The 24,868-nt window shown below is 41.5% G+C and overlaps 1 protein-coding gene and 1 long non-coding RNA gene across 3 annotated transcripts in view; one reads left to right on the top strand and one right to left on the bottom strand.

Annotated features, from left to right (window-relative positions):
- Positions 1-24,868, bottom strand: part of LOC130157228 (uncharacterized) — a 38,808-nt gene that overhangs the window by 5,611 nt on the left and 8,329 nt on the right. For both annotated transcript variants that reach the window (XR_008824737.1, XR_008824738.1), the window contains exon 4: positions 1,282-1,368. This is a non-coding gene — a long non-coding RNA (uncharacterized LOC130157228). The remainder of the gene's footprint in view (positions 1-1,281; positions 1,369-24,868) is intronic.
- Positions 4,029-20,030, top strand: ATP6V1G3 (ATPase H+ transporting V1 subunit G3). The gene is made up of 3 exons (XM_056356605.1): positions 4,029-5,341; positions 16,231-16,331; positions 19,574-20,030. Exons 1-3 carry the CDS (start codon positions 5,260-5,262, stop codon positions 19,745-19,747), a joined length of 357 nt encoding a protein of 118 aa, XP_056212580.1. The 5' UTR covers positions 4,029-5,259; the 3' UTR covers positions 19,748-20,030.

Genomic DNA, 24,868 nt, shown 5'->3' with positions numbered 1-24,868 from the left:
TGAATGTTAAGCTGTGACACGGATGCGAGTTGTTGGTTCGCATATATATACAAAACGTACTTAGACGACTCCCCACTTCCCCTCCTCGCCTGCCTGCACACATGCACTAGGGAGGCTGCAAACTTTTTGGGGGGAAGGCGGCAATGCTAAAAATTGAGAGGATGTAATAAAGGGAAGAGGCATGCTTTTTTGCAGTAGGGTGGGAAAGATGACTGCAAATAGGTGCTCTGAGAAAAGAAAAAAAGAGGAAACATTATTTGAAATGAAACATTGCATGCTGGGTCTGGCTGGGACAGAGTTACTTACTTCATTGCAGCCCACACGTTGTGGGCTTGCGACTAAAATTGTGTTGGTAGCACACCGCTGTTTTAAGCGTTGCTGAAGGCAGTGCTTGCAGGGTGTCAATGCTTTCTCTGTTACTCACTTTGCCCCTGCAGGGAGCCAGCTGGGGAGGGTAAGATGCTGGGAGGGGACATAGCCAGTTCAGCAGCCCAGACTGGCTGAAGGGATATTGCATGCGATGTAATGCCAGGCTCAGCAATAAAACTAGGGATTTGGTCTTTCCAAGGTAGCCACTATTTGGAGGCTGACTGGGCATTGACCTTGTGGGAGGTGGTGAGCAACTGCTTTTGTATTACTTCGCCTACTGCCCCCACCCCTTCCCTTCACTTTTTAAACTTTTTTATCTTGACCCACAACTTTTTTATCTTTTGCTCTTTTGATTCTCGCACTCATGCCACTGTGGGGGAGTGAGCAATCTGCTGGGTGGATGCTTACTTGCTGGCTGGGGTGAACACAGTAGACACTTAGAATAGGAAATAATCACAACCATACTGATCCTCAAATTATAAATTAACCTGAAAGTTTGAGAGACTATAGCACTTTTTTTTTTTGCACTTTTTAAAAATTATTTATCTGCATTATCACATCACATAGGTAGTGAAAAAATAAAAGGATAAATACTTTTTTCTTAATTTTCCTCCAAAGAGTTGAAGAGATTTTTAGAAAAAACAATTAAATACAAAGCTCGTGCTGGCATTCTCTCAATGCTAAACCAACTATAGCTGCAAACATAATTACTCATATTAAGACACAGGCCAAATTTAGGAAAAAAATGAGTTGGTTTACAGATAGGTGTTCAACATACGTTAGGCAGATGGCTATGCCAACTGAAGCTGGGGCTCTCTCAACAGACTTGGCCAGCAGTCAATAAGCTCACCCAGCCAGTATGGCAGCAACCAACCTCTGGTAATATCTTAATATTTATTCATCTTTGCTTACCTATTTGTTCCCATATTTTTCAGGCTTCTGGGTGAAATTCAGGCTGCTGATGTCAACTGTGCTGATGTCAACAGAGCAAGAATGTCACTGTCAGAAAATGTTGTAGTGAGAATCCTAGCTTACAGACATAATGACAACTTCAGTACAAAGTTCATTACTATTTTTCTTTTTAATATAAGCAAACATGGTTGTTGAATTCAGAGAGAAAAGACCATGACTTTGAGAAACTTTGATGGTTTTCACTGCATACATTTTAATTTATGCACAAAGACCTTTTGACATTAACTACTCTTTCTCAACACGATGTCTTAGTCCATTTGAAGGTGCTCATTTTCATAACAAAAGCAGTCCCCATCATGATGTAGAGGAAGTTATGCAGGTATGCACCCTGCTTTTCCTCACTTGGGCCTTTCCAGGGCAACAAAACAAAAGGCACACACTGACACACAAAAGCATCCACACCAGCTGCCCTGCCTGCCATGCTGCTGATATTTTAATGCTTTATCATTGAATCGATGCCACTGCTTTGAAGTTGTAGCCAGAACAAAGCGTACTACTTAGTAGTCACAGTAGCTCATTTGGAAAGAGTATTTTTTGTAATAAAAAGAGTGATTAAAAAAAAATGTGTGTGCTTTGGGAAATACAGCCACAGAGACAATGCATGGGAGACCTTCAACTTCGACACATTTCAGTAGAAACTCTGCCTGCTGCCCTCCTACATAACAGGAGAGCCTGTGCACACTTAAACCACAATAAAAGGATGCCACAGCACTGCCTTTACTGCTCAGTGGCTGATGGACTGAGAAGTTGTTACATTCATGGTAGGTAAGGCTCAATCTGAGTAACAGCAAACAGATTTCTTTTCCAAATAAAATAATCTGAACTACCTGGGTTGAATTTACCCACTGGCCCTGACCTTCCATCTGCAAAGAGAAGACAGCAGCTGCACTGCCTCCATCTAAACTAGAAACGCCTGATTTAGAGTGCTTCTGCTGGTGAAGCTGTGGATGGAGCACAGGAAGCCCAGCAGGGTCTCTCATCCCTTGTATGACCCGTCATTCCTTTACTCCACAGCTTTGCTTCAGGTGAGCGAGAATGCCAGAACTGAGCCCATTTTTCCCTTTCTGTCAGTGGGGATAACCAGAAAGAGCTCAGGAAATTCTGGGGACCAAGATAGCAGGTTGAAATGCTGAGAAGGCAAGGGAGGAGTTTTTTAAAAAAAAAACACCAAATAAAAAACCCCAAAACCAAAAAACTTCTCTCTGCCCTCTATCGCTCTAGTAACACCAGTCCTCCCCCCACCCCCATCACCAGTCACCACATCGGTTTCTCTTTTCTAATTAAATGAGTCTGGAGCTGGCTTGGAAAGAAAGCTAGCAACTATGACACAGAGAAGTTTCTTATTAGCTTGTGTTATGAAGAAGGAGCCTGTTGGTGGCTTAACCTACTTTATTTTGATGAATTATCCATGAAGTGGGATACACAGAGGTGCCATGTCAACATAGCCTGAGATCATCACCATCATCATCATCAGACAAGCTCTGAAATTAGTTCTAAGAGGCAGTACTTTGTGTGGAGTCTAACAAAATGTGTATAAGCATTAGCCAGCCAAAATAAATAATCATCTTCTCCCCTGCAGAGGTGTACCAGTACCTGATGCTGTGAGGAATGCCAGCATGGCATGCCATGCCATCACACTGTATATGAACTAACTACAAGGAAAATATAAACTGAGGTATTTTTTGATTCAGTAAAACATTGAAATACATGACATCTGCAGCTCAAAAGAGCTGCTGAAGAATTATATCAATTTTTTAACAATGGAAGAGCTTTGTAATTTGTTCAAGGGTTGGGGTTTTTTCCATTAAAAATTCATCATATAGAAATATTTCTTGTGAAATATTAATTAAAATTTACAGACTGTAAATATCAATTCAGATAATTACTGAGGCACATGTAACATAATTACAGCATTGAGAACTGCTCTGAAAAATCAAAGGATCCTGACCCCTGATGCTTTCAGCCAAGTCCAGAAACTCTGAAACAGTTTAGTTTGCTAGCAGCTCCATAACGTTTCTTGTAGCAATGAGATTTGCTTGACAAGATCCTTTGCCTAGAATATACTTTTGATGTCTGAGACAAGCCTGACATTTCTGTTTCCTATTTAATTTTTAAGTAACTACTGCTTTAAAGTTCTGAGCCCAGGTTTCCTGCCCCAAGTAAACCAAATCTCTTTATTTTTCCACTTCTGCTTTTCTTTGCCAGTCAGATAATTTGGAGCCAAGCCCCAGTGGCACAACAGGCATCCTAACCCTACAGTTTCCATATTTTCTGTACAATTGATCATCACTTGCTCTTCTATGTCTGAATAAAATAAACTTCAAGGTTATGCATTACAATCATCTAAAAATAGCGCCATGTCTGCTCTCTTGCAGCTAGACCAGACCTCTGATTTCAGTGCTGGAGATGAGGAGGCATCTCACAGTTTCTGGATGAAAGAAGAAACTCATTGACTAATACTCTATAAGAAATTGGCATTTTCCTGAGAGAGTGCCTGGGTGGAATTTGACTCCATGACATCAACATCACTAATCAGAAAACAAACCCACTTTTCAAAGTCTCCATGTGACTGCCATTCAGAGCACAGCTGAAGACAGTAATAGGGCAAGAGGCATCTCCATCCATTTTCTCTCAAGCCTGCAGCTTTTGCGGGGGGGGGGGGGGGGGGGGGGGTGGCGGCGGAATGCCAAAAAAAACTCCACACAACTTCGTAACAACAGTACACATTTCCTCATAAGGATCAGGTAACGGCCTTGCAGCAAGCAAGTAGCATAGCACAGCTGTCCTAGGACGCCCCAGAAAAGAAAGGGCCCTACAGCAAGGACCATTAGCAGAGAGCAACAAATAATTTTTGCATACGTCTTTCATAATATATGTGCAGAAATTATATCTATATATACACATACATCTACCTAATTGAAGTCTGAAAAAGCCATTTACATCAGAAGGTGATCTCTGGTCCTGACATAGCTGCGTCAGAAGAACTTGCAATAAATACGCTTTACTCATGCTATGAAGTACTGAGAAAAAAAAATATTTTAATGATGCATCTTGACACATCTTCCTCCTGTGCAATGGCTGAGGTACATGTGACAGTGGGGATTTGTTGTTTTTTCAATAAAGATTCAAAATATAAACATACTGCTTATTCATGCATTAACTTACAAGATTATTTTCCTACCATAGGAAACAGGATGTGCATCTACAGCCATGCTTATGTGTTCGTAAGGACTTAAAAGTAAGACCTAGATCAGCAGTCATATGTTCCCAGAGTCTGGATCTTAGAGCTAATCCCACAGCTTCCCTCCACAGCACTCATCTACCTCATGGCATATTACAACACAGAGCACACCTCCACACCACATGCTTTTTTAAACTTTAGTCCCTGATGAATTCATTCCCAATGAAGATTTTTTTAACAAAGTGAAAAAACTCTAATGAATAATGTTAAGCAATAACACCAAACAGAAGCCTACAACCAGTTCACTGTGTTCAGCCAAAACTAGTTGTTGACCAAATCTGATCCTTCACACTCAGGGAAGTGATTTTTATTCCAAGAAACATATTTTTTCCCCCAGTTCTTCTGACAAGATTAACTATATTTTGCTTCAGCAATAAAAGCTTAAAAAAAATCCTCATTTAACTACAAGCCACTTGGAGTAGTCTTCCCAATTGTTGATCAGGCACTTCAGATCTTCTGTGACCCTGAGGAGGGGACAACATTCCTTTCAACCTCACTACAGTGGTTTTGTGATTGCACTAGCAGGCCTTTTCGACCAGCAGCAATCCAGGCAGAGCCGGCTGGTTTGGTGCAATCTGGAAATCTGTTGTAACGACAGAACAAAAAGCACAAGGAAGAGCTTGCCGGCTGTATAAAGCTCCAGTCCCTGCAGAAGTTCACCCACCTCAGCAATCAGCATGACCAGCCAGTCTCAGGGAATCCAGCAGCTTTTGCAGGCAGAAAAACGTGCCAAGGACAAACTGGAGGAAGCAAAAAAAAGTAAGTAGCTGGACTGCTTTTATTGTAGCTTTCAACTGTAAGGTCTTCAGAATTACAGTGGCTCACAGAAAACCAACATTATTCCATCTGTATACATCACAGCTGTGCTGCTCCTGTTCTTTCTTCTCACTTGCATTACTGCTGTGCCTTGACTGCAACCAGGCATTTAACCAAACCTGAACATTCAGTTTGCTTAAAATTCTGTGTGCACGCACACATGCCTTATTACATTAAACAAGGTTTTCTTTGTTATATTCATCCTGTCAGCTACATTTATTCTTGCTTTATCTCAATGCCAATAATGTCATTACAGCCTTCCTTAGCTATTTAAACTAGAAGCCTACACACCAATGGCTGCCAGCTCTGGAGGACCAGGGTCCAAACTCTCTATTTCTCTTTATAGGTCTTGTATAAATTTTTCAGTGCTCCTGTTTACTTACAAAATCTAGTAACTTGCTTTCTAATCTCAGCTGGGCTTCAAAAAAGTTATATGAAAATAAAGGGAGAATTCAGCACAATGACAGTAATCAAAGTCATGGTATAATCACAAGCACTGTCAGTACTGTAGTAGGTCATTCATACAAGTCTTATTACATAGCACAAGTAATCACCAAGTGATTAATGTTCAATTTAAAATAAATGTCATTTACTGAATGCCTAAATGCCCAGCGTAAAGCATGTGTAGATATCCAATAATAATAATAATTTCAAGTATTTTTATTCTAGTCATATATAAGCAAAAATTAATAATAACAAATATAGAAATGAAGGCATCTACTAGAATAATTTAAATCAAAGAAATAATTCTCCTGGTAGAGTCCTTCCTTTATCATTTTCTGCATTCATCTCCCAGTGATTTAATGCAAAATATGGTGACCTTATTCTCCTGAATGTAGGTACCAACTACATATGAGGCACTGACCTACATTAGCACTGAAACATTAATACTGTTTCATGGAGTTACCTTGATTCAGAAACCAGCAGCAGGAAACAATGTCGTCCAGCAGGACTCAAATGCATGAAAACAGTGTCATGTGGAGCAAGAGGCTGATAAAGGAATGTATTTTGTTTTCCAGAGAGATATAGGAGCTAAACAAAAATTATTTGTGTAGTTTCTATATTCCTTCTACACAAAAATCAGCATTACTGTGTGTTCATTAATTATTAGCGTGACTTGTTAATTCATACAGCAGGAGACATAAAATAAGTAGAAAGCAAGTATCGCTTCCCTGAGGACCTGGCTGCTGCCTGTGCCCCACAGCCTTGCAGGAGCAACAGAGGAGGAGGAGGGGGGGGGGAAGGAAGAAGAAGAAAAAAAAAAAATCTCCCACCTTCATAAAAGAGAAGGCTCACAAAAAGATGGTGTCTGAGGGTTGCTGGTCCCAGCAAAAAAGCAAGGAATAATTAAGTGATTAAACCTTTATATAGCCAAACGAGGTGCTCTGAGTGGGATGGTTCTTCCCTTCTCAGGTAGGGCAGAGGAACCACACTGTTCCCCAAAGCGAGAATGTGTGTAACCTGGAAAGGCACAGCCCCCAGCGAGGAAGTGTGAACACAGGCTGCAGAATCAGGCCTTAAGCTATGACAGCTTGATGTTGATTACCCTTTAATTTGGGGGTTGGGTTTCTTTTTTTGCTTTGTTTTCATTTCATTTGGGTTTGGTTTTAAAACCAGAAAAATCATCTTTGCTTTTTCAAATACAGCCAGTTAAAAAGAGGTTTTGTAAATTAAGAAACTCCAAAAATGAAAAGTGTCATTATAACACAAAAGTAATGACTGAAGATGAACGTCTTGCAAAATCCAGACATAGCTACAGGTGTATTTAACTGTACTCTGCAAATAACACTCCCCTGTCATCGACTCAGCCTTAAACAGAGTGCTTGTGATAAGCACTGGGCTTCTTACAAGTAAACTATCTTCCAGACCCCTCTGAGTCAGAAACTTGAATTAAACCACTGCCTATGCTTACTTCAATACTAGTACACTGGTAGAAGTTATTTAGCAGCTACAGAAAAACATCCATGAAGAATTTGGTGATCAGTAAAAATACTCAATAAAAATATTTCATCAGTGATTTTCTTCTCTCTTTGAGGGCTAAACATTTTTTTGCCTTTATAAAAATTAAGGAAAATAAAAATTTCTCATACACTAAAATCGAGGGGGGGAGGAGGGGCAGGAGCAGAGAAGACAGAGCCAGACTCTTTTCAATGGCATCCACTGAAAGGGCAAGAGGCAACAGCACAAATTTAAGCATAAGAAAACAGCTCTATATCTGTGAGGGATGTCAAACCCAGGAACAGGCTGCCCAGAAAGACTGTGGAGTCTCCATCCTCAGAGATGTTAGAAACCCACTGGATATGGCCCCAGTCAAGCTGCCTTTGCCGAACCAGCTGTGCACAAGGGGTTGGAGCAGATCCCAGATCCCGGAGGCTCCTTCCAGCCCCGGTAGCTCTGTGTGATCCCATGAAAAACCTCAAGAATTTCTAAGAGATTTTATTCCTAGGTAGACCAGATCAAGGGCAAAAAGTTTAACTTACTAATGAAGTGGCAAATTCATCTACAGCCTAAAGACTTTGGTGGATCTTTTTGTTCGTGTTAAATACTGCCAGCAGTTTTTACGAGGGTGCAAATAGCAAAGCTCTTGTGAATTTTAGAGCTCATGAATCACACAAGCAAGGTCAGGTTTCTGATTTGGGTTTTCCTAAGGACTACTCCACCCTGGACTTTGTGCTAAAGGAAGCATTACAGCCAATCTAACAGAACAGTTATTCAGTAATCATTACAGAACAATCATTGGACAAAGACATAACCCCCCATGGCAGGGGGGTTAGAACTAGATGGTCTTTAAGGTCTCTTCCAACCCAAACCATTCTATGATTATTATATGCAGCATTACAAGAGGCTTGCAGCAAAGCTACAAAATAAAATAAAATTTCTGTTGCCCTTAGTATTTTTCGTAGCAATGTCACTATGCCACCTTAGATGCTTAACTATACCAGCATAACTTAAATACAGTGGGACAAGGACAAAAGGGTTTCTTCTAGTGCTGAATCTAGTTATGCCAAGTCAGAATTACTTCAACAGTCTCTTCCCCCCAGAGTGATTCTGCAGTTAGATCAGCATAAAGGATTGCATAGTCTGAGCATAAAAATTAAGATAAAACGAAATACATGAAATGCAACCAATATATCCAGTTCAATCGGTTTGCCAGACACACAATCTGGCAAACAAGGCAAGGACATGCTGCTTCACCCCAGAAAACGCCAGCCCAGATCCACCTGGTACCAGCTCAGATCGGCAGCTTCTGCTCAGGGCCTGGCGCTCTGCGGGCCTGGGCTGCCAGTGAAAGCAATCAACCTGCCCAGCAAGTACAAACGCAGTCCCGTCCCTGCTAACCTGCACCTATGACCTCCTTTGTTACCTCAAACAGACACTGCACGAGGGAGTCCCACTACTGTACACTTCAACATGAGAAGAACGAATGGTAGAATGTTCATGGGACACAACCAGGAGAAGTAATTTTCAAGGAAGTGCCAATAGCAAAACTACCCCTATGCAAACCCTTCGGTGTTTACAGTTGATACTCATAATCAGATCAAAATACAGCATGAACACACATAATATTGTATATAAACAGATAACAGGCCTAAGTTTTGCTGACATATGTGCAGCTGTTTGTAATGCAAAATCCACTTTGGATAACTGAAAAATTAAGATAATAAATGAAATTACAGTTATAGACACGAAACAAAGCAAAAATATAGTGCTAAAGCTCTGCTGTACATTGGCTGATATCATTTATATCTGAAAATTATTAATAGTTTGTTGGTAAATGCACACATATGCAAGGCTGAAACTATTAAATTGATTAAACAGAAACCAATAACAATCTGCAAAACTTTGGCCTTTTACCCACAGCACTGCTTTATCTATCAGTTTTGCTTGAAGCATAATTTGGATCCCCGAAATAACTGAGCATTGTCAGAGCCAAGACATCAATTCCTGAAAATCCTTCTGGGTAAAACAAGGGAAACATATGTGTCATGGACACTGGGTTTAGCAAAATTTGTTTTCCTATAGATTTTTATATCTTGGCTTGAATTTCTAGTGCCTAATAAAATGAAAACTCAGCTGAAAGATTTTGGGAAGTCAGATTAAAAAAAAATCTTAATCAAAATAAGATATTGTAAACAAAATTATATACATGGCATTCTGTTGGATAATACCCAGGACATATTTTATCTACCGAAAAAGCTATATATACTGATCAGCTGCTTCTATTCTATTTTATTAAAAGTGCAAAATAGTTTTCACAAAATGAGCATCCCTAAATGCCATTTTGCAGACAGTTTAATGCTCTTGAAGACAACTGAAATGGTCCTATTTAAAGAAAATATTAATAATTTTTGGCAACTCCTTCCTATGACATGATTTCTATGAAGAAATTCAGCTAGAAGCCTCGATGATGTGTTTGAAAACAGAAAGCAAATTTTAGCATGGCAGTTTTGGGAAAGTAAGATACCATCGTGTTTAATCAAATTAGAATGCAACATTTTTGTTTCCTACATTTTCTTGCAAGATCTAAAAAACCCCAACAGCCTAAAAAATCTCACCAGTTCTTCTGGATCTAACCAGAGCTAGGTAGGTATTTCATTAGCATCACAGAATTACCTAGACAGAAGAATACAGCCTTTCCCCATACTAATTATGCCTCCCCATGTTAGGTAAGAAAATCTAATACAGGGCTAATACAGACACAAAGTTAGTTAAGATTTCACCAATTTAACATGATGCCTAGAAATGTATAGGCTGCCAGCTACAGTAATCATGGACAACAGTGGTCAAGGAAACCAGGCATAGCACAGCTGCGTTGCTGCTCCCCATCTTCAAGGACGGGAAGGAGGGACAAAGGAGCAGCAGCAAACCTGGACCACGTTGCATGCCCTTTGGGGCAAAAGCCTCTTCAAACTTGGAGCTTTCTGTACCTCACTTTTATGATCCTAGAGGAAATGTCACAGGGACAGGTTGGTTTGCCCATCACCCTGTATTTCTTGCCCTTTTTTTGCATAATCTTGGCTGAATTTCAATGCTTTTCCACCCTGCAGTGTGTAAGGTTTGATTTCAGCTCGGCCGTGCTCTGCAGAGAATCAGTGAGACTTTGAAAAGGCAATCCTGTATTGCACAACTAAGGTAGCAGACAAGTGGTTAATAACAGACTGACTAATTAATTTTGGTTTTTCTCTAGTGAAACAGCAGGTTAAGCTCTAGTTTCTGCTTAACTTAATCAGGTGCAGCATATGCACTACCACATATGTTGGCAGTTGCCGATTCTGTCCACAACGTTGTTGAACTAGCAGTAATTTACTTACAGCTTTTCCACTTAATTAAATAGGAAGCAGCAGGTTCCTGCTGTGCCAATCCTAAAGGCATCATGGAAAAATGAAATGGCAGTCACCCTACAGTGACACCCTATGTATTGTGCTTACTCCAGTGCACTGTCAAGAGCTGACATGTACATATATATATATACACGTTTTTGGTTCACTAGCTACATTGTCAGAGGCAAATGAACTGTTGTTTTACAGTAAATCTCTTTCCATTTTGTGCATTTTAAATGGATTTATCTATCTGGTAGCCAAATATGCAACATATTTACTACAGATGGCCCCCCAGATGGAATTCAAAATTAAAATCCCACTGATTTTGAAGTAATTTAATTTGCTATAGAGATCCAGTTCCTCAGCTGGTGAAATTGGCAGAGCTTCACCGTAGTCACTCCTCCCGATTTCCAGCTCCAGAGAATCACCCCCAGCTCTGCTCCTAGAGGAAAAAAAAAACTCTATAAAAAGCTGATCAGCTCCAAATCTGGAGAGGAGAATAAGGGAAACTTCAAAATACAGGCCTAAACCTTGTTCCAAATTTTGTTGTCCAGACCAATGTCAGGATCTTACATAAATCTGTAAACTGGTCCCAAGACTTCATACGGTGAGTGGCAGAAGTTGAGAGAATCAGCCCTTATCAAACACACACAAACTCTAGGAAAAGTACATGCTAGGTTTTAAAGTGACTTGCTGCCCCTTTATGTACATACGCACAGTGTCTCGCTGGCATAAGGACTCAGAAATATGATTAACTACACCAGAGAGCACTGCACTGACGAACTGAGAGGCAGTGAAGCTATCTGGTTCCTCACCAGTCTGCTCCTTCCTGCGAGAAAAGCCTTTATACAACCACACACCCCAGGTCCCACAATAAGCACACCCACAAAATCAAACAGTCCAGGGATCAAGACTTCAAAAGGAAGCCTACACACTTCAGGCCCCTCTCTGCTTCTACTCAGCCATCTGCAGATAATGACTTCAGAAGCAACTGTCAAATGGGCAGATACTATACTGCTGGATCAGGCATTTTACCCAGGCTTTTGTTCAATCTCAGATGTATCAAAATCAACAGTCTTCCTCCCAGGATTCAGCTTCCTCATGGTGCCACGCTCAGTGGAAGCAGATTGCTATATGTCACACCCGATAAGGCTTCAGAAGCCCAGCACAGGCGTAATCAATTCAACGTAGCAGCCTGGAGAAAATAAATCAGAAATACTAATGCTCGCCTTTCTAGCCCAGTTGGAGAATGCTCCTTAGGACTTCAGGAAAAGTAGTTTTCAACTGTTGTGCTTGAACTGAAAGATTTAAAAACCAAAAAAATATCATAGAATGGTTTGGGTGGGAAGGGACCTTAAAGATCATCTAGTTCCAACCCCTCTGCTGTGGGCAGGGACACCTCCCACTAGACCAGGCTCAAAGCCCCATCCAACCTGGCCCTGAACACTTCCAGGGATGGGGGACCCACTAATCTGGGCAACCTATTCCAGTGTCTCACCATCCTCATAGTGAATAATTTCTTCCTAATATCTTATCTAAATCTCCCCTCTTGCAGTTTAAAGCCATTCCCCCTTGTCCTATCACTACACACCCTTGCAAAAAGTCCCTCTGCAGCTTTCTCGCAGGCCCCCTTTAAGTACTGGAAGGCTGCTACAAGGTCTTCCCAGAGCCTTCTCCAGACTGAACAACCCAAAATCTCTCAGTCTGCCTCTGTAGCAGAGGTGCTCCAGCACTCTGACCATCTTTGTGGCTCTCCTCTGGACACACTCCAACAGGTCCGTATCCCTATTATGTTGGGAGCCCCAGAGCTGGATGCAGTACTCCAGGTGGGGTCTCACAAGAACAGAATAGAGGGGAAGAATCACCTCCCTTGACCTACTGGCCATACTTCTTTGATGCAGCCCAGGGTTTTCTTGGCTTTCTGGGCTGCAAGCATACACTTGTGGGTCATGTTGAGCTTCTTGTTCACCAGCATCCCCAAGTGTTTCTCCTCAGGGCTGCTTTCAATCCATTGTCTGCCCAGCCTGTATTCATGCTTAGGATTGCCCTGACCCATGTGCAGGACCTTGCACTTGACCTTGCTGAACTTCATGAGGTTCACACAGGCCCGTCTGTCAAGGTCCCTCTGGATGGCATCCCTTTCCTCCAGCATGCCAACCACACCACATAGTTTCATGTCATCGGAAAACTCGCTGAGGGTGCACTCAATTCCACCATCCTTGCTACCAACAAAAATGTTAAATAGTGCCATCGCAATACTGACCCCTGAGGAACACCACTCGACACTCGTCTTCACTTGGACACCAAGCTATCGACCACACCTCTTTGAGTGCAACCATCCAGCCCATTACTTATCCACTGAGTGGTATACCCATCAAATCCATGTTTTTCCGGTTTAGAGACAAGGATGTTATGCAGGACAGTGTCGAATGCTTTGCAGAAGTCTAGGTAGATGATGTCTGTCACTCTTCCATTATCCACCAACACCATTGTAGAAGGCCACCACATTTGTCAGGCATGATTTTCCCTTAGTGAAGCCATGTTGGCTGTCACCAATCACCTCCTTATTTTCCATGTGCCTTAGGATAGTTTCCAGGAAGATCTGCTCCATGATCTTGCCAGGCACCAAGGTGAGACTGACCAGCCTGTAGTTCCCCAGAACCTCCTTTTTTCCCTTTTTAAAAATGGGGGTTATATTTCCCTTTTTCCAGTCTGTGGGTACTTCCTGGACTGCCACGACTTCTGAAATACGATGAATAGTGGCTTAGCCACTCCACACACCAGTTCCCTCTGGACCTACAGATGCATCTCATCAGGTCCCATGGACCTGTGCACCTTCAGATTCCTTTGATGTTCATGAACCTGATCTCTTACAGCAGGTGGTTCTTCATTCTCCCAGTCCCTGCCTTTGCCTTCTGTAACTTGCACAGTGTGGCTAGAGTACTTACTGGTGAAGACCAAGGCAAAAAATTCATTGGGTACCTGAGCCTTCTCCATATCCTCGGTAACCAGGTCTCCCACTTCCTTCCAGAGAAGGCCCACATCTTCTTTCTACCACTAACATACCTGTAGAAGCTTTTCTTGTTGCCCCTGATGTCCCTGGACAGATCTAATTCTATCACGGCTTTAGCTTTCCTAATCTGATCCCTGGCTGCTCAGACAATTTCTCTGTGTTCCCCCAGGCTCCCTGTTCTGGCTTCCACCTTCTGCAGGTTTCCTTCCTGTGTTCGAGTTTGTCCAGGAGCTCCTTGTTCATCCATGCAGGCCTCCAGGCACTTTTGCCTGTCTTCCTCTTTGTTGGGATGCATCAATCCTGAGCTTGGGGGAGGTGAGCCTCAAATGTTAACCGCCTTTCTTGGGCCTTTCTTCCTTTCAGGTCTTTATCCCATGGTACTCTACCAAGCAGACCCCTGAAGAGGCCAGAGTCTGCTCTCCTGAAGTCCAGGGTAGTGAGCTTGCTGTGCACCCTGATCGCTGCCCTAAGGATCTTGAACTCCACCATTTCATGGTCACTGCAGCCAAGGCTGCCCTTGAGCTTCGCATTCCCCACCAGCCCCTCCTTGCTGTTGAGCACAAGGTCCAGCACAGCACTTCTCACTGGCTCCTCTATCACTTGGAGAAGGAAGTTATCATCAACACATTCCAGGAACCTCCTGGATTGCTTAGCTTATGCCCTTACAAAAGTATTCATATTGTTCAATAATGTTAAGTACGTGGTTATGATAAGTAAATAAATAGATGTTTCGCACATCAGATCAAGACACCTTTTTCAGTTGCCTAGTCTCCATTCTCTTGTTCTTGTGATATCCTAATTTAAGCAACTAAGCAATAGCTTTTCTCCCATTAAGAAAAGGGAGTATTATCTCCTCCAACTCCTAAAATTCTAGCTGTACAGCAGGAAAGAGACCCCAAAAAATCAGCATCAACCCAGGTGTCTCAAATATATCAACTTTCAATGCAAGAGGTCTACAGCCCCATCAGTTAGAAAAAGATTTTTACCTCACCAACTAGCATAGCAGTGTCCTGCGGAGATCCATGCAGCTCTACCGACTTGATACAAAACAAGTAGACTGAGATACATCGCCATGGGGTGGTTATGACACGTTCAACACCTGCTTCATGTAAAAATTTAAGCATCACCTTCTCATCAAACCTTTTACTCCATCCCTACTAGACCCAGGAACTACCTTATGCCCAGTCCTGCAATGACACAGATGGGCTTGATTTAACAAACCCTCAGCATTTTACTTGAGACAAAAGTAACGATTCATAGTGAACACAATTATGTAAACAAACTTTTTCAGGAGAAAGGCTCTGGTTTCCACTACAGTCTAAAATGCCACCTTACATATCACCCTCCTGTTTAAAAAGAAAAGAAAAATAAATGTTTTCTATATTTTCTATGCATTACTAGAGAATACCAGTGACCTCCTTTTTCTCTTAATCACTCACCTCTGCATTTAGCAAATGTTGAGGGGGGTGGGGGAGTGGGGGGTGTGAGAAAAGGACAAAGCCTGAAGTTGCAACTCAGTTTGGTAGTGGTTAAGACTTATTTTGTAGTACTTTGGAAATATGCCAGGTCTAAGCAGAATCCAGTTGGTGTGGGATGAAGGGATGCTGGCAACCCATCAGTACAGCAAATCTTACAGAATAACGTCTTTTCCCATCAGTGACAACTAAAATCTGTTATCTGGCTGCTACTATTGCTGAAAAAGGAAAGATAGTTATTTATTTAAACACTAAGCTGTAATTAAAAAAAATGGCATTTGTGTTATGAGATAATGTGTAGTTGCAAAGACTTCTGTTAGCAAACCAACAAGCTTTTCATTTGATGTGTGCTTTCACACAGGGAGCTGGTCTCAGAAGGTAGATACTTGTGTGACTGGCTTTCAATCCAAAAGTACCCTACATAAATCATGTCAGCTCTTCTGACCGTTCTTGTGCAAACCGAGAGGCTGTTGACTTTTCTCAAAGCTTTGTCTGTTTTATTATGCCACATGAAATACTTCTGATTGTGGCAAGGCTGAGAGATTCCTTGCCACAACAGATTCTCAGTAACCAATTAATAGCATGCTAAACTTTGAAAATCTTCACTAAGTGGTATTAAGAATTGATTGTGCACAAGTAATCCTTTAGATATAAACCATTGACCAAGTCTGAGACTATGTCTGGATGCAGCCGCACCTAATCTCCCCTCTGAGAAGGAGTTCAGGGCACAAAGGGTCCTTTCTGAACCTCAGCACTCAACAGGAGGGTCTCCCTGACAGATGTGTCTGACCCTGTCCTCTGTGCAGTAAATAATCCCATGTACCTTGCCATCAAATCTTGTTAAACAATGGTCATATTTACTATCAAGCTTTGTTAAATTGCTGTTTCATACCAATAAACATATTGCTGCTTCTCTCTTATGAGTGGAGTCCGTCACTCCATCTGTGAATCTGACGTAGAGAGATTCATCTTTTGGGATACAGTGACGAGTGTGAAGTAAATCCCTGTGTCTTCCCCCATCAGGAAAGGGGAAAAGGCTGAAGCAGGCCAAAGAAGAAGCCATAGCCGAGATAGACCACTACCGGTTACAGAGAGAGAAGGAATTTCGGAACAAGCAAACAAATGTAAGTAAGAAACACTCTTTTATAATGTCAGTCTGCTCAATGGTAAAACAAATTGCTTCAAACAGTGTCACCTGGAGACTTCTGCAAACAAACACGATCATACCAATTAAACACAGAACTATCACCTATGATGTGTGTATGTTTCATTTTGACTTCTTCACAAGTTTTGAATGCATTTGTAGAAGGTATTGTGGACTTTCAGCACCAAAATTGTCCAGCTTCTGTACTTGGTTCATGCTTGTCCTTTGAAGATGTATCTCCCTTAAGGCAAAATACCTTTGGGTCCTCTTTCTTTAACTCCAGACAGACCTCACTCCTGTCTTGAAACTGGAGGTTTCAGTAAGATGGATGTTTCCGTAAAAGCAAAGATTTAAAATCTTTCTTTCTGTTTCTGTCCCATCTTAGCTGACTTTTTTGACTGCACATAAGACTACATCTTTGATGAACTGAAATCACCAAAACTTTGGAGTTTTTCACTACATTTTCATAGTAAAAGCGGCCTGGCTGATATTTTCGTATCTGAATTAAAGTGCATTTTATACACTTATGTCATCTTGCAGTTCTCTTTACTATATTCATGAAGGTTCATAAACAGTTCTCTTTTTACTTGGTGATCTTCCTCTTACACTCTTGTTCTTGTTTTTTTCCCTTGCTTGTTTTGTGCAAAGGCAAGGAAACTACATGTGCAAAAGCCATTACCAAAAAAGCCAAAGAGGTCAAATAAAAACTGCTTTACAAACCTGTCATTTCAGTCACACTTCACATGAAACATTTCCCAGCAGAGATCAAGCCTTAGGAACAGATATACACCCAAAGTCTCTTAACATACACTGCCAGCCCCCAGACACACTGTCACACAGCCAGGCCAGGTGTAATTGTCTCACATGCACAATTTCAGACATTTACTAAAATAAAGCAAAAAACACCTCTAAAATTTGTTCATCTTTTCATTCAAGCCAGACTTCTGGTTGTAGATCTTAAATAGCAGAGGAGAAAAGATGTTGCTTTTGTGTGAACTCAATTTTTTTGTCACAAACAAAATTAAAGCTGAATGGAAATGCCACTCTTTGCCAACTGAACATTTCACACAAGCACGACAGAGCACATATTGCTCCTCGAATGGCAGCATGTTGTACAAGGTCATTGCAGTCCTCCTTCACATTCTCTGACCCCATTATGCGGAGTATTTATCTACCCAGAGAAATGCCATCTTTACTAACCTGTGCCTGGAAGGCAGGCAGGAGTTCCAGCTAAACCAGTGCAGAGGGAAGCCTGATGCCCAGTTCAGTTTATTGGCTCAGGTATTTGGACAGAAGTATTTTTAATTCTTTGTCACAGTCTCATTTAATGTGATTCCTCCTCTTTGTGTTGCTGTATGCAAATTGGGATAAATTTTCTCATACTATGAGATGTTCCATATCAGTTCAGAATGAGCAACAGCAGCAATAGAAAATAACAATTAATTTGAGGTTAGAGTGACAATATGCAAGATTATTTTTTTTCAGACTATACAAAATTTAAGCACAGATCTCAAACCAATTTTGTTGCTGCTTATGGTGTTTATATGCAGGGTCTGAGATCACTGAACTGTGGAGATACACAGCCTAGTTCCGAATTTTGTGGCTTCCAAGTCAATGTAACTTTTTAGCAACTTTGGAATGACCCTAGCATAAAACCAGTATGGGAAAATACGGGACAGATCTTCAAAGTCAGCAGAAGCCACAGACTAAGCAGAGCATTGTCTTCATTCCGACAATAAAAAGGTCTTCAAATTCAGAAGCAGAAAAAGGGGGAGGGGGGGACACACACGGACTACACAGAAGAGTAAGAATCAAGTATCTCAAGTTACACTATTAGCATGAACTGAGAAAGCAGGTTCCCAGTCTGCAGAGGCTCTTCTTAAAATTATGATACTTTTCTTGAGGTTTTTCAAAAGTATTTAGTAGCTGGATAATATGCAACCATCTGGGATCTCTAGAAATGTATTTTCCCCAGTGGAAAAAAACAGCTTCATAAATCTGGTCTAAGCTGTACAATCTTTCCCACATCCACATGAGACCCTTACAACTTGTCTAAAAGCTACAATAAAATGCCAGCTAAAAATAGTTACCACAGAAAACTATAATCTTTTCCCAATATTTACAATGACATCTACATCCTGTATTTCTTCCAAATAGAAAAGTGTTTTACATCTGGATTATGGAAAAACTTCCTACTATGTTGCCAGGTACTGATAAACAGAATTGCAAAGGTGATTTCTGCAAAAGGTCTTAAATCAGTTGCTTTTCCTTCTTTTAAGAACTCAGTTGGGCTGAAATCTCATGGAAAATAAAGCAAACGACTGCCTCCTTGTTTCTGGTCATGTCTAGGTATCCCATTAACATCACAGGTTCATTTCAGCTGCTAGTCTACCCCAGATAACCATGGCAGGAACAAAAAGAGTATGTTACTTATTCCTTTCTTACTCTGTCAGCATGCAGAAATGTCTTCTGCTCTCCCCCATGGAATTTTTTAGCTGGAAACCAATTTCTCTGCTGGTATCTGAAGGACTTTTCCATAAGGGAAGAATTCACGGGATGTTGGGGCAGTGGGGGAGGAGGGAGCAAAGTCACAGGATTTGGAACGCATGCATCTGTTTATAACATAACCTTGCTAAAATGCTCAGCGAGTCCAGAGTTAATTAAATTCTAAGCGAATGTCCTGATATTAAGTGTGCCAGAAGCTGTCTGGTATTTCGCCAGATAAGAAAATGTAACATTAAAAGACCTTGTCTGAGGCCTATTGAGGGTTATACATCACTAACTGCTGAAGACATTTCAAGTACTCTGAAACTGTAATTATGCATTGTCAGGAAGCCTTTCCCATGTTTTGCTCCTTAGCCACGCTCACATTCATTCTCAGTGAGGCCAAACGAAGCACACTGGTGATAGAACTTAGTTGACTAGTCATTAAAATAGAAAACAAATTAAAATGAGCGATATAAAAGACAAAATGTGCACAATGTAGTTCCCACAGTGAGCTGGGAAACTTTCATTACATGGGGAGGTTCCCATTGCTAATGAGCAGATGCAAGAGTTCCCTTTAATCCTGTTTTCACATGTACAGTTCAACCTAGATCATATCCTTAATATTAGGATGAAGTGGCATGTTTGCATTACGTTTATGCTAGATGATGAAGAAAAGCACAGTAAACATAGTCATACGTAACCCTTTATTTTGCTCAGAGGACTTCTGCTTTTCAGGTAATGGGCTCCCAAGGTAACCTCTCCACTAAAATAGAAGAGCAAACAACAGAAACCATCCGAAACCTCTCTAGCAGCTACCACAAGAACATGGAGAGCATGATGAAAAAGCTTTTGAGCACAATATGTGACATCAACCCTGAAGTTCACCCAAACTTCAGACACGCGGTTTAAGATCCATTGATGTGCTGAGGAAGGATGTTTGTAAGAAGTAGCCCTTTAATGATAAGCATAAATATTTCCTCATTTATTGTTTCTGTATGTGTGAGAAGAACACTAAAGCGAAAATCACAGAGTTCCACACAGGCTTTTGATGTGACAAGAATTATACAGGATTTCACAAGCATTTGTTGAAATACTGTTTCCTGTTGGTAGCAAAGCCCCTGTCATTCAGATGAGGGCAAGCCAGCAACAGCAGAATAAATGATTATTTGACACCAGCAGCTTTTCAGTGGGAATCTTGACTCCTTTTCTCTTATAAAATGTTCTGTACTAAGATGTGGTGTTGCATAAAGTCTGTTTACCCCAATCTTCATTGTACTTCAAGGCACGTGAAACAAGAGTATCACAAAAACTTAAATTATTTCTGTTTTTCTTGTGACACATGGAGCGGTCAGGTCATGGAACATATAGGAACTCCGTAGCTTTTGGTCAAAAACAATAGGTCAACATATTTTTGATTCTTTTATGCTAATTTAAAGCAAAATATAGCTGACGTGTACAGAATTACATTCAAAAGCCAACTCAAAGTATTGTCCTGTTGTTTAACCACACCACAAACTTTGTATAGCTTTGTTACGTCTGAAAAGCAAGAACAGGAGTAACCATTATCTACAAAACTGCTTTGGTTCAAGGCATGGACTAACATGTCCATCGTTATCTACACAGTTACACTGAAAGCACAGGAATCCATGGGCTCAAACTCTACACCAGTTAAGCCAAATGGTACCTTAACCCACAGGTTGTTCACAGAAATCATGTCAGTTAGAGCTCACTTTGTTTACCCTGAGTGACCTTGAGTAATACTTCCCTCTGAAACGGCACAGATTTCCCTTAGAATAAATTCTACTGAAGTCTGGAAAATAGAATATGATCTGGTGCTTTCAGGGCGAGGCTCATTAAATCTGATGGGAGGCACTGATGAAATGGGGGGCCTGGCACACACCTGCATCATGAACCCACTTTAATGCTTTGTCTCCACCACTTTAATGCTTTGTCTCCACTACAAAATTACACTGAATTAGAAAAGAAGCTTGAAAAATTGCAATGACTAGCAAACAATAGTCATGATTTTCGGTCCGTGTAGACACAGACAAATGATTTCAATTTCACAGCAGCTAGTCATAGGCAATCTCCTGTTCCAGCAATGTTTATACAGCTGATATGCTGTCATGTGTAACATGACCGTAAAGCTGTAGTCACCTTAATGTCAGCAAACATGACTCCTCAAGGCTGTGCCTGGATGCTATATAATCTCCAGACCCCGATTGTCACAGTCTCCTGTGCCTGCTTATATTCTCTGGGGACACAAGGATGCTGAGGAACTGGAAAGAGACTAGAAATCCTACTGACATCAGCTGAAAGCCTCATTTATTTGGGAGCACTTCGAATCAAGTTGTGATAGGCTTTGATTTACCGAGGGGATGAAGGAACTCCCGTCCCAGGCTATGCACCCCAGCCAGCGCAGGCACCCTCCCACGTGGCCCAGGGCCTTCAGGATCGCCTCGCTGCCTGGGCGCACGCACCTTCAGTTTGGGTCACGGCTGTGGTCCCACCGTGGTGCTCAACTGTGAAGCACATCTTTTCTGTGAACTTAAACAGTCACCAAGCTGGACACTAATCTCTCACAAGGACTCGCTGCAGTGTTCATGACTGCTCCCCTTGCCCTTCTGAGCCACCACAGCACCCTTTCCACCAGTTATCACTTCTAAATGCACTGAAGCGTCGCAGGTTCAGTTGCAGAACTAACCCAGTGAGGTTTCCACGGCCAGCTGTATGGGGTAACCACACACACCCCTGTACAGCAAGAGCAGAACTGCCACAGCCTGGTGGGTAGCAAACTGGAAAAGCTGAGCAACTGCTCAGGAAGCCAGCAACCCACATTACGTAAACTAAAGCTTGGCCTTCCTGCATTGCCCTGCTTCTTCTTATGGCATTCCCCCTTTCCTTCATTCTTGCCAAAATCTGTCTTCTGTCATCAACCTCTTCTCTTGCAAAGCCTCTGCCCTCCTCTCAAGGCTACTCTCTACCCTTCTGTTCCTAACAGCCACAAACACATCTCTTATTTAAATCTTCTTTTAAAATACATCATCCCATGAATACACCCTCCTTGATAAAAACCTGAGTGCATGGTGGGGGACCAGCAGAAGCCACCAGCAGCTTGGACGAGCACTGTCTGGATGGGACACTGCAGCTGTGCCACCTCCCACACAGTGACACTGCACTGCGCGTGTGGCAATGACCTGCCCGTACCCTCGCTGTCACCTGCAGACCTGAGATATAAACTGGGCCTTAACTACTCCAGCTTTCTGAATGTGACTATTTTCTTGAGCTGTGGGCAGAACAAAAAGCTACCACTCATGAAAAAGGAAATAAATTGTTACGATTAGCTCTTTCATCTTCAGAAATATAAATCTGAGAGCTTTGAGCACTCTGTGCAGTTGCTCTCTTCTACATTCGTTCCTACTTCTGGGCGGGGAAAGGGTAGCTATACTACCACTTTTAGCTGTACAGAGGTAAAGGTCAAGTCAGATTTCATGTAATTTGACAAGATGCTGTGTTTTTTAAATGAAGAGTGTAAACTACCAGCTGCATCAATGGAATACTGAGGTGCCAAGAAAATGCCTGCTGAATTCACAAGTGCACAAAGTATCTCATATGTGACATTCACATATTCAGGATAACAGCAAATAATCGTTCCATGCAAAAGAAAAAGAAATAATAGAAGCAAGGAGATTTAATTTCAAATTCAAAATGATTTTAAATGCATTTGAAGAAAAAGTAAAAATAGTTACTCCGTATTAGCAGCAGTTAACCACCACAGATGATTACCAATGCCCTGCCATCTCCTGGGGAGTATCCCCAGACCCCAGGGAGCCCCCAGCCCTTGCCATGCCCTACATCCTACTACCTAATATGTACCAATGCAGTTGCCAAAAAAATGGCAACATTTCACATATCACAACACAAATTTAAGAAATGGAGAGCTGCATATAGACAGCATTCATGCCTGTGTACATTCTTTTTTTTTCTTTTTATGAGACTCTCTGAAATCAGGGTCTTAGGAAACACCTGGAGAGCTCCCATGAAAGTTTTCATCTCTCCAGCCATGCTCCTCTCTTGGAAACAGTGGTTACCTGACCATGACACCACTTCAGACAGAGGGATTTTCTTCACATCATTGGAAGCCAAACTGTAAGAAGTAATTACTATCGTCCCCACGCAGTGATAACTACATAGCAGCAGTGACTAGCACTTTTCCGTATGTCAGTTTCTTCTAATTATGAAGAAAGCAGTAATCAACAAAATGAATAGAACTGATTCAAAGTCTATATCTGATCATATCAAAATCAACTGCAAAATACCCACAGTGTGAGATATTATGACAGAAACAACAAACAGAGTTTCCTAGATTGGCCAATTTCTACACGGATTTACAAGAGGGGGTTAACAAGGCTTTTGCTGTCTGGGGAAAAAAAAAAAAAAAAAAGAGTTGTATTACACAGTAATTTCTAAATCTATTGATTAAAGTGCTTCAAACAGCAAGCAGTGGAAAAGGTCATACCAGTGGAAAGTACAAGAACGGTTTTATACAACTCATGACATGGACTGGGCTGAATCTCCCTGGCTGTTTTCCCTCAGTGTTCTCCTTTGAATTATAATATATGAGGATGTAGTGATGTGATTCCCATTCATAGGTGATGAGGTAAGATCTCTGAACTCATGCCAGTAAGACAGAATATTTTCCACATCTAAATAAAGTAAAATGAAACAGACAAGAAGAATTAATACTATGCTCTATGTAGAGGCTTTCTACTGACTTTCCCACTCATTTCTGAAGAGACTGGAAGCCAAGATTTAGGAAGTCAGAACCAGATGTTAATCTATTACATGGATTATGGTATTAACTGAAATCAGATTTCATTCCTTGTGTATAGTTACATCAATTAATTTTTCCATATTAAAATACACTTGGAAGTTCATCTAATCTGTAAAACATAAGTTGTTCTTGTAAATGATTGTATGTAAGATGTAAGTGTATAAGTGGAGCTCTTTACAGAACGAAATATTTCAGTCCCAGAGTTAAAAGGTTTTGTAGGTGAAGGACTGTGAGCAATGTGTCCCTATAAGATGGGATGAGATGTCCCACTGTTGCAGAGCTCAGGAACTATAACAGGACAGGTGACAACGGCTGCCATGACATACAGTCCCAGGAGGTGGGAACCTGCAGATACATACTTGCACACGCAGCCCGGCCCAGGAGCACCCTTAACTGCAGACAAAGCAGGAAAGACATCATTGTGTAAGGATTTATTGAGCATCCCTGCAGCAAGGGGCTGGGTCGAACTTTGGGTACATATCTAGGCAGGGTGCAACTTCAGACTGCGTCTGGGGATGAAATATAAACTTATTTTTAGGCTACTAAGCAATACCTTCCAACGTCTGCAGTAGCACTGGCTATTCGCTATACTGACAGGCAGGTTACACTGTCATCAATTAGAGACAGAGCTACTGCAAAATAGTAACAGCTTTTTAAAAAGGCAGAATGAACCTTGCCTCTATGTTCCCCTTAATGGGAAGACATTACCTTCAGCTGGAATTTCTCTTAACTAAAGCTGTACAAGAGAGTGCTGCACCTTTCAACTATGGATTTTTTTTTCTCTCAAGTAACAGTGTGCAGGCTAATCAGATGTTATCGAGACACAATTCTTCTCCAGCCCCAAAGACCTGTGAGGTTCCTACTCTCGTATGTCCTCACCAAAAGACTCACCCATGGGAACGCTACCCGTGTGGCATCTCATCATCACCTTCTCCATACCCTGGGGCAAAGAGCATTACCCAACTGTCCAGCAACTGAACAGGGAGCCAGGTGCTACTAAAAACAAACGTAAGGGCAGGAAAGCATACTGGGCAAAGATTTTGGGGGTGACAGCAGCATTCCAGTTCTTTTCCATTCCAGGAACCCACCACAGTCATGTGTTGATTAAGTAGGAAACTTGAAAGTTTATGTTCTGCTTCATGTATACAATGCATATACCTTCATAATAATTTCCTCCAGTTCATCACAGAAATACA

Source organism: Falco biarmicus, chromosome 11 (genome assembly GCF_023638135.1).
Source record: "Falco biarmicus isolate bFalBia1 chromosome 11, bFalBia1.pri, whole genome shotgun sequence".
Lineage (NCBI taxonomy): Eukaryota > Metazoa > Chordata > Aves > Falconiformes > Falconidae > Falco > Falco biarmicus.
Note: the sequence above shows the minus strand (reverse complement) of the source record. Positions and strands in the feature narration are given on the sequence as shown.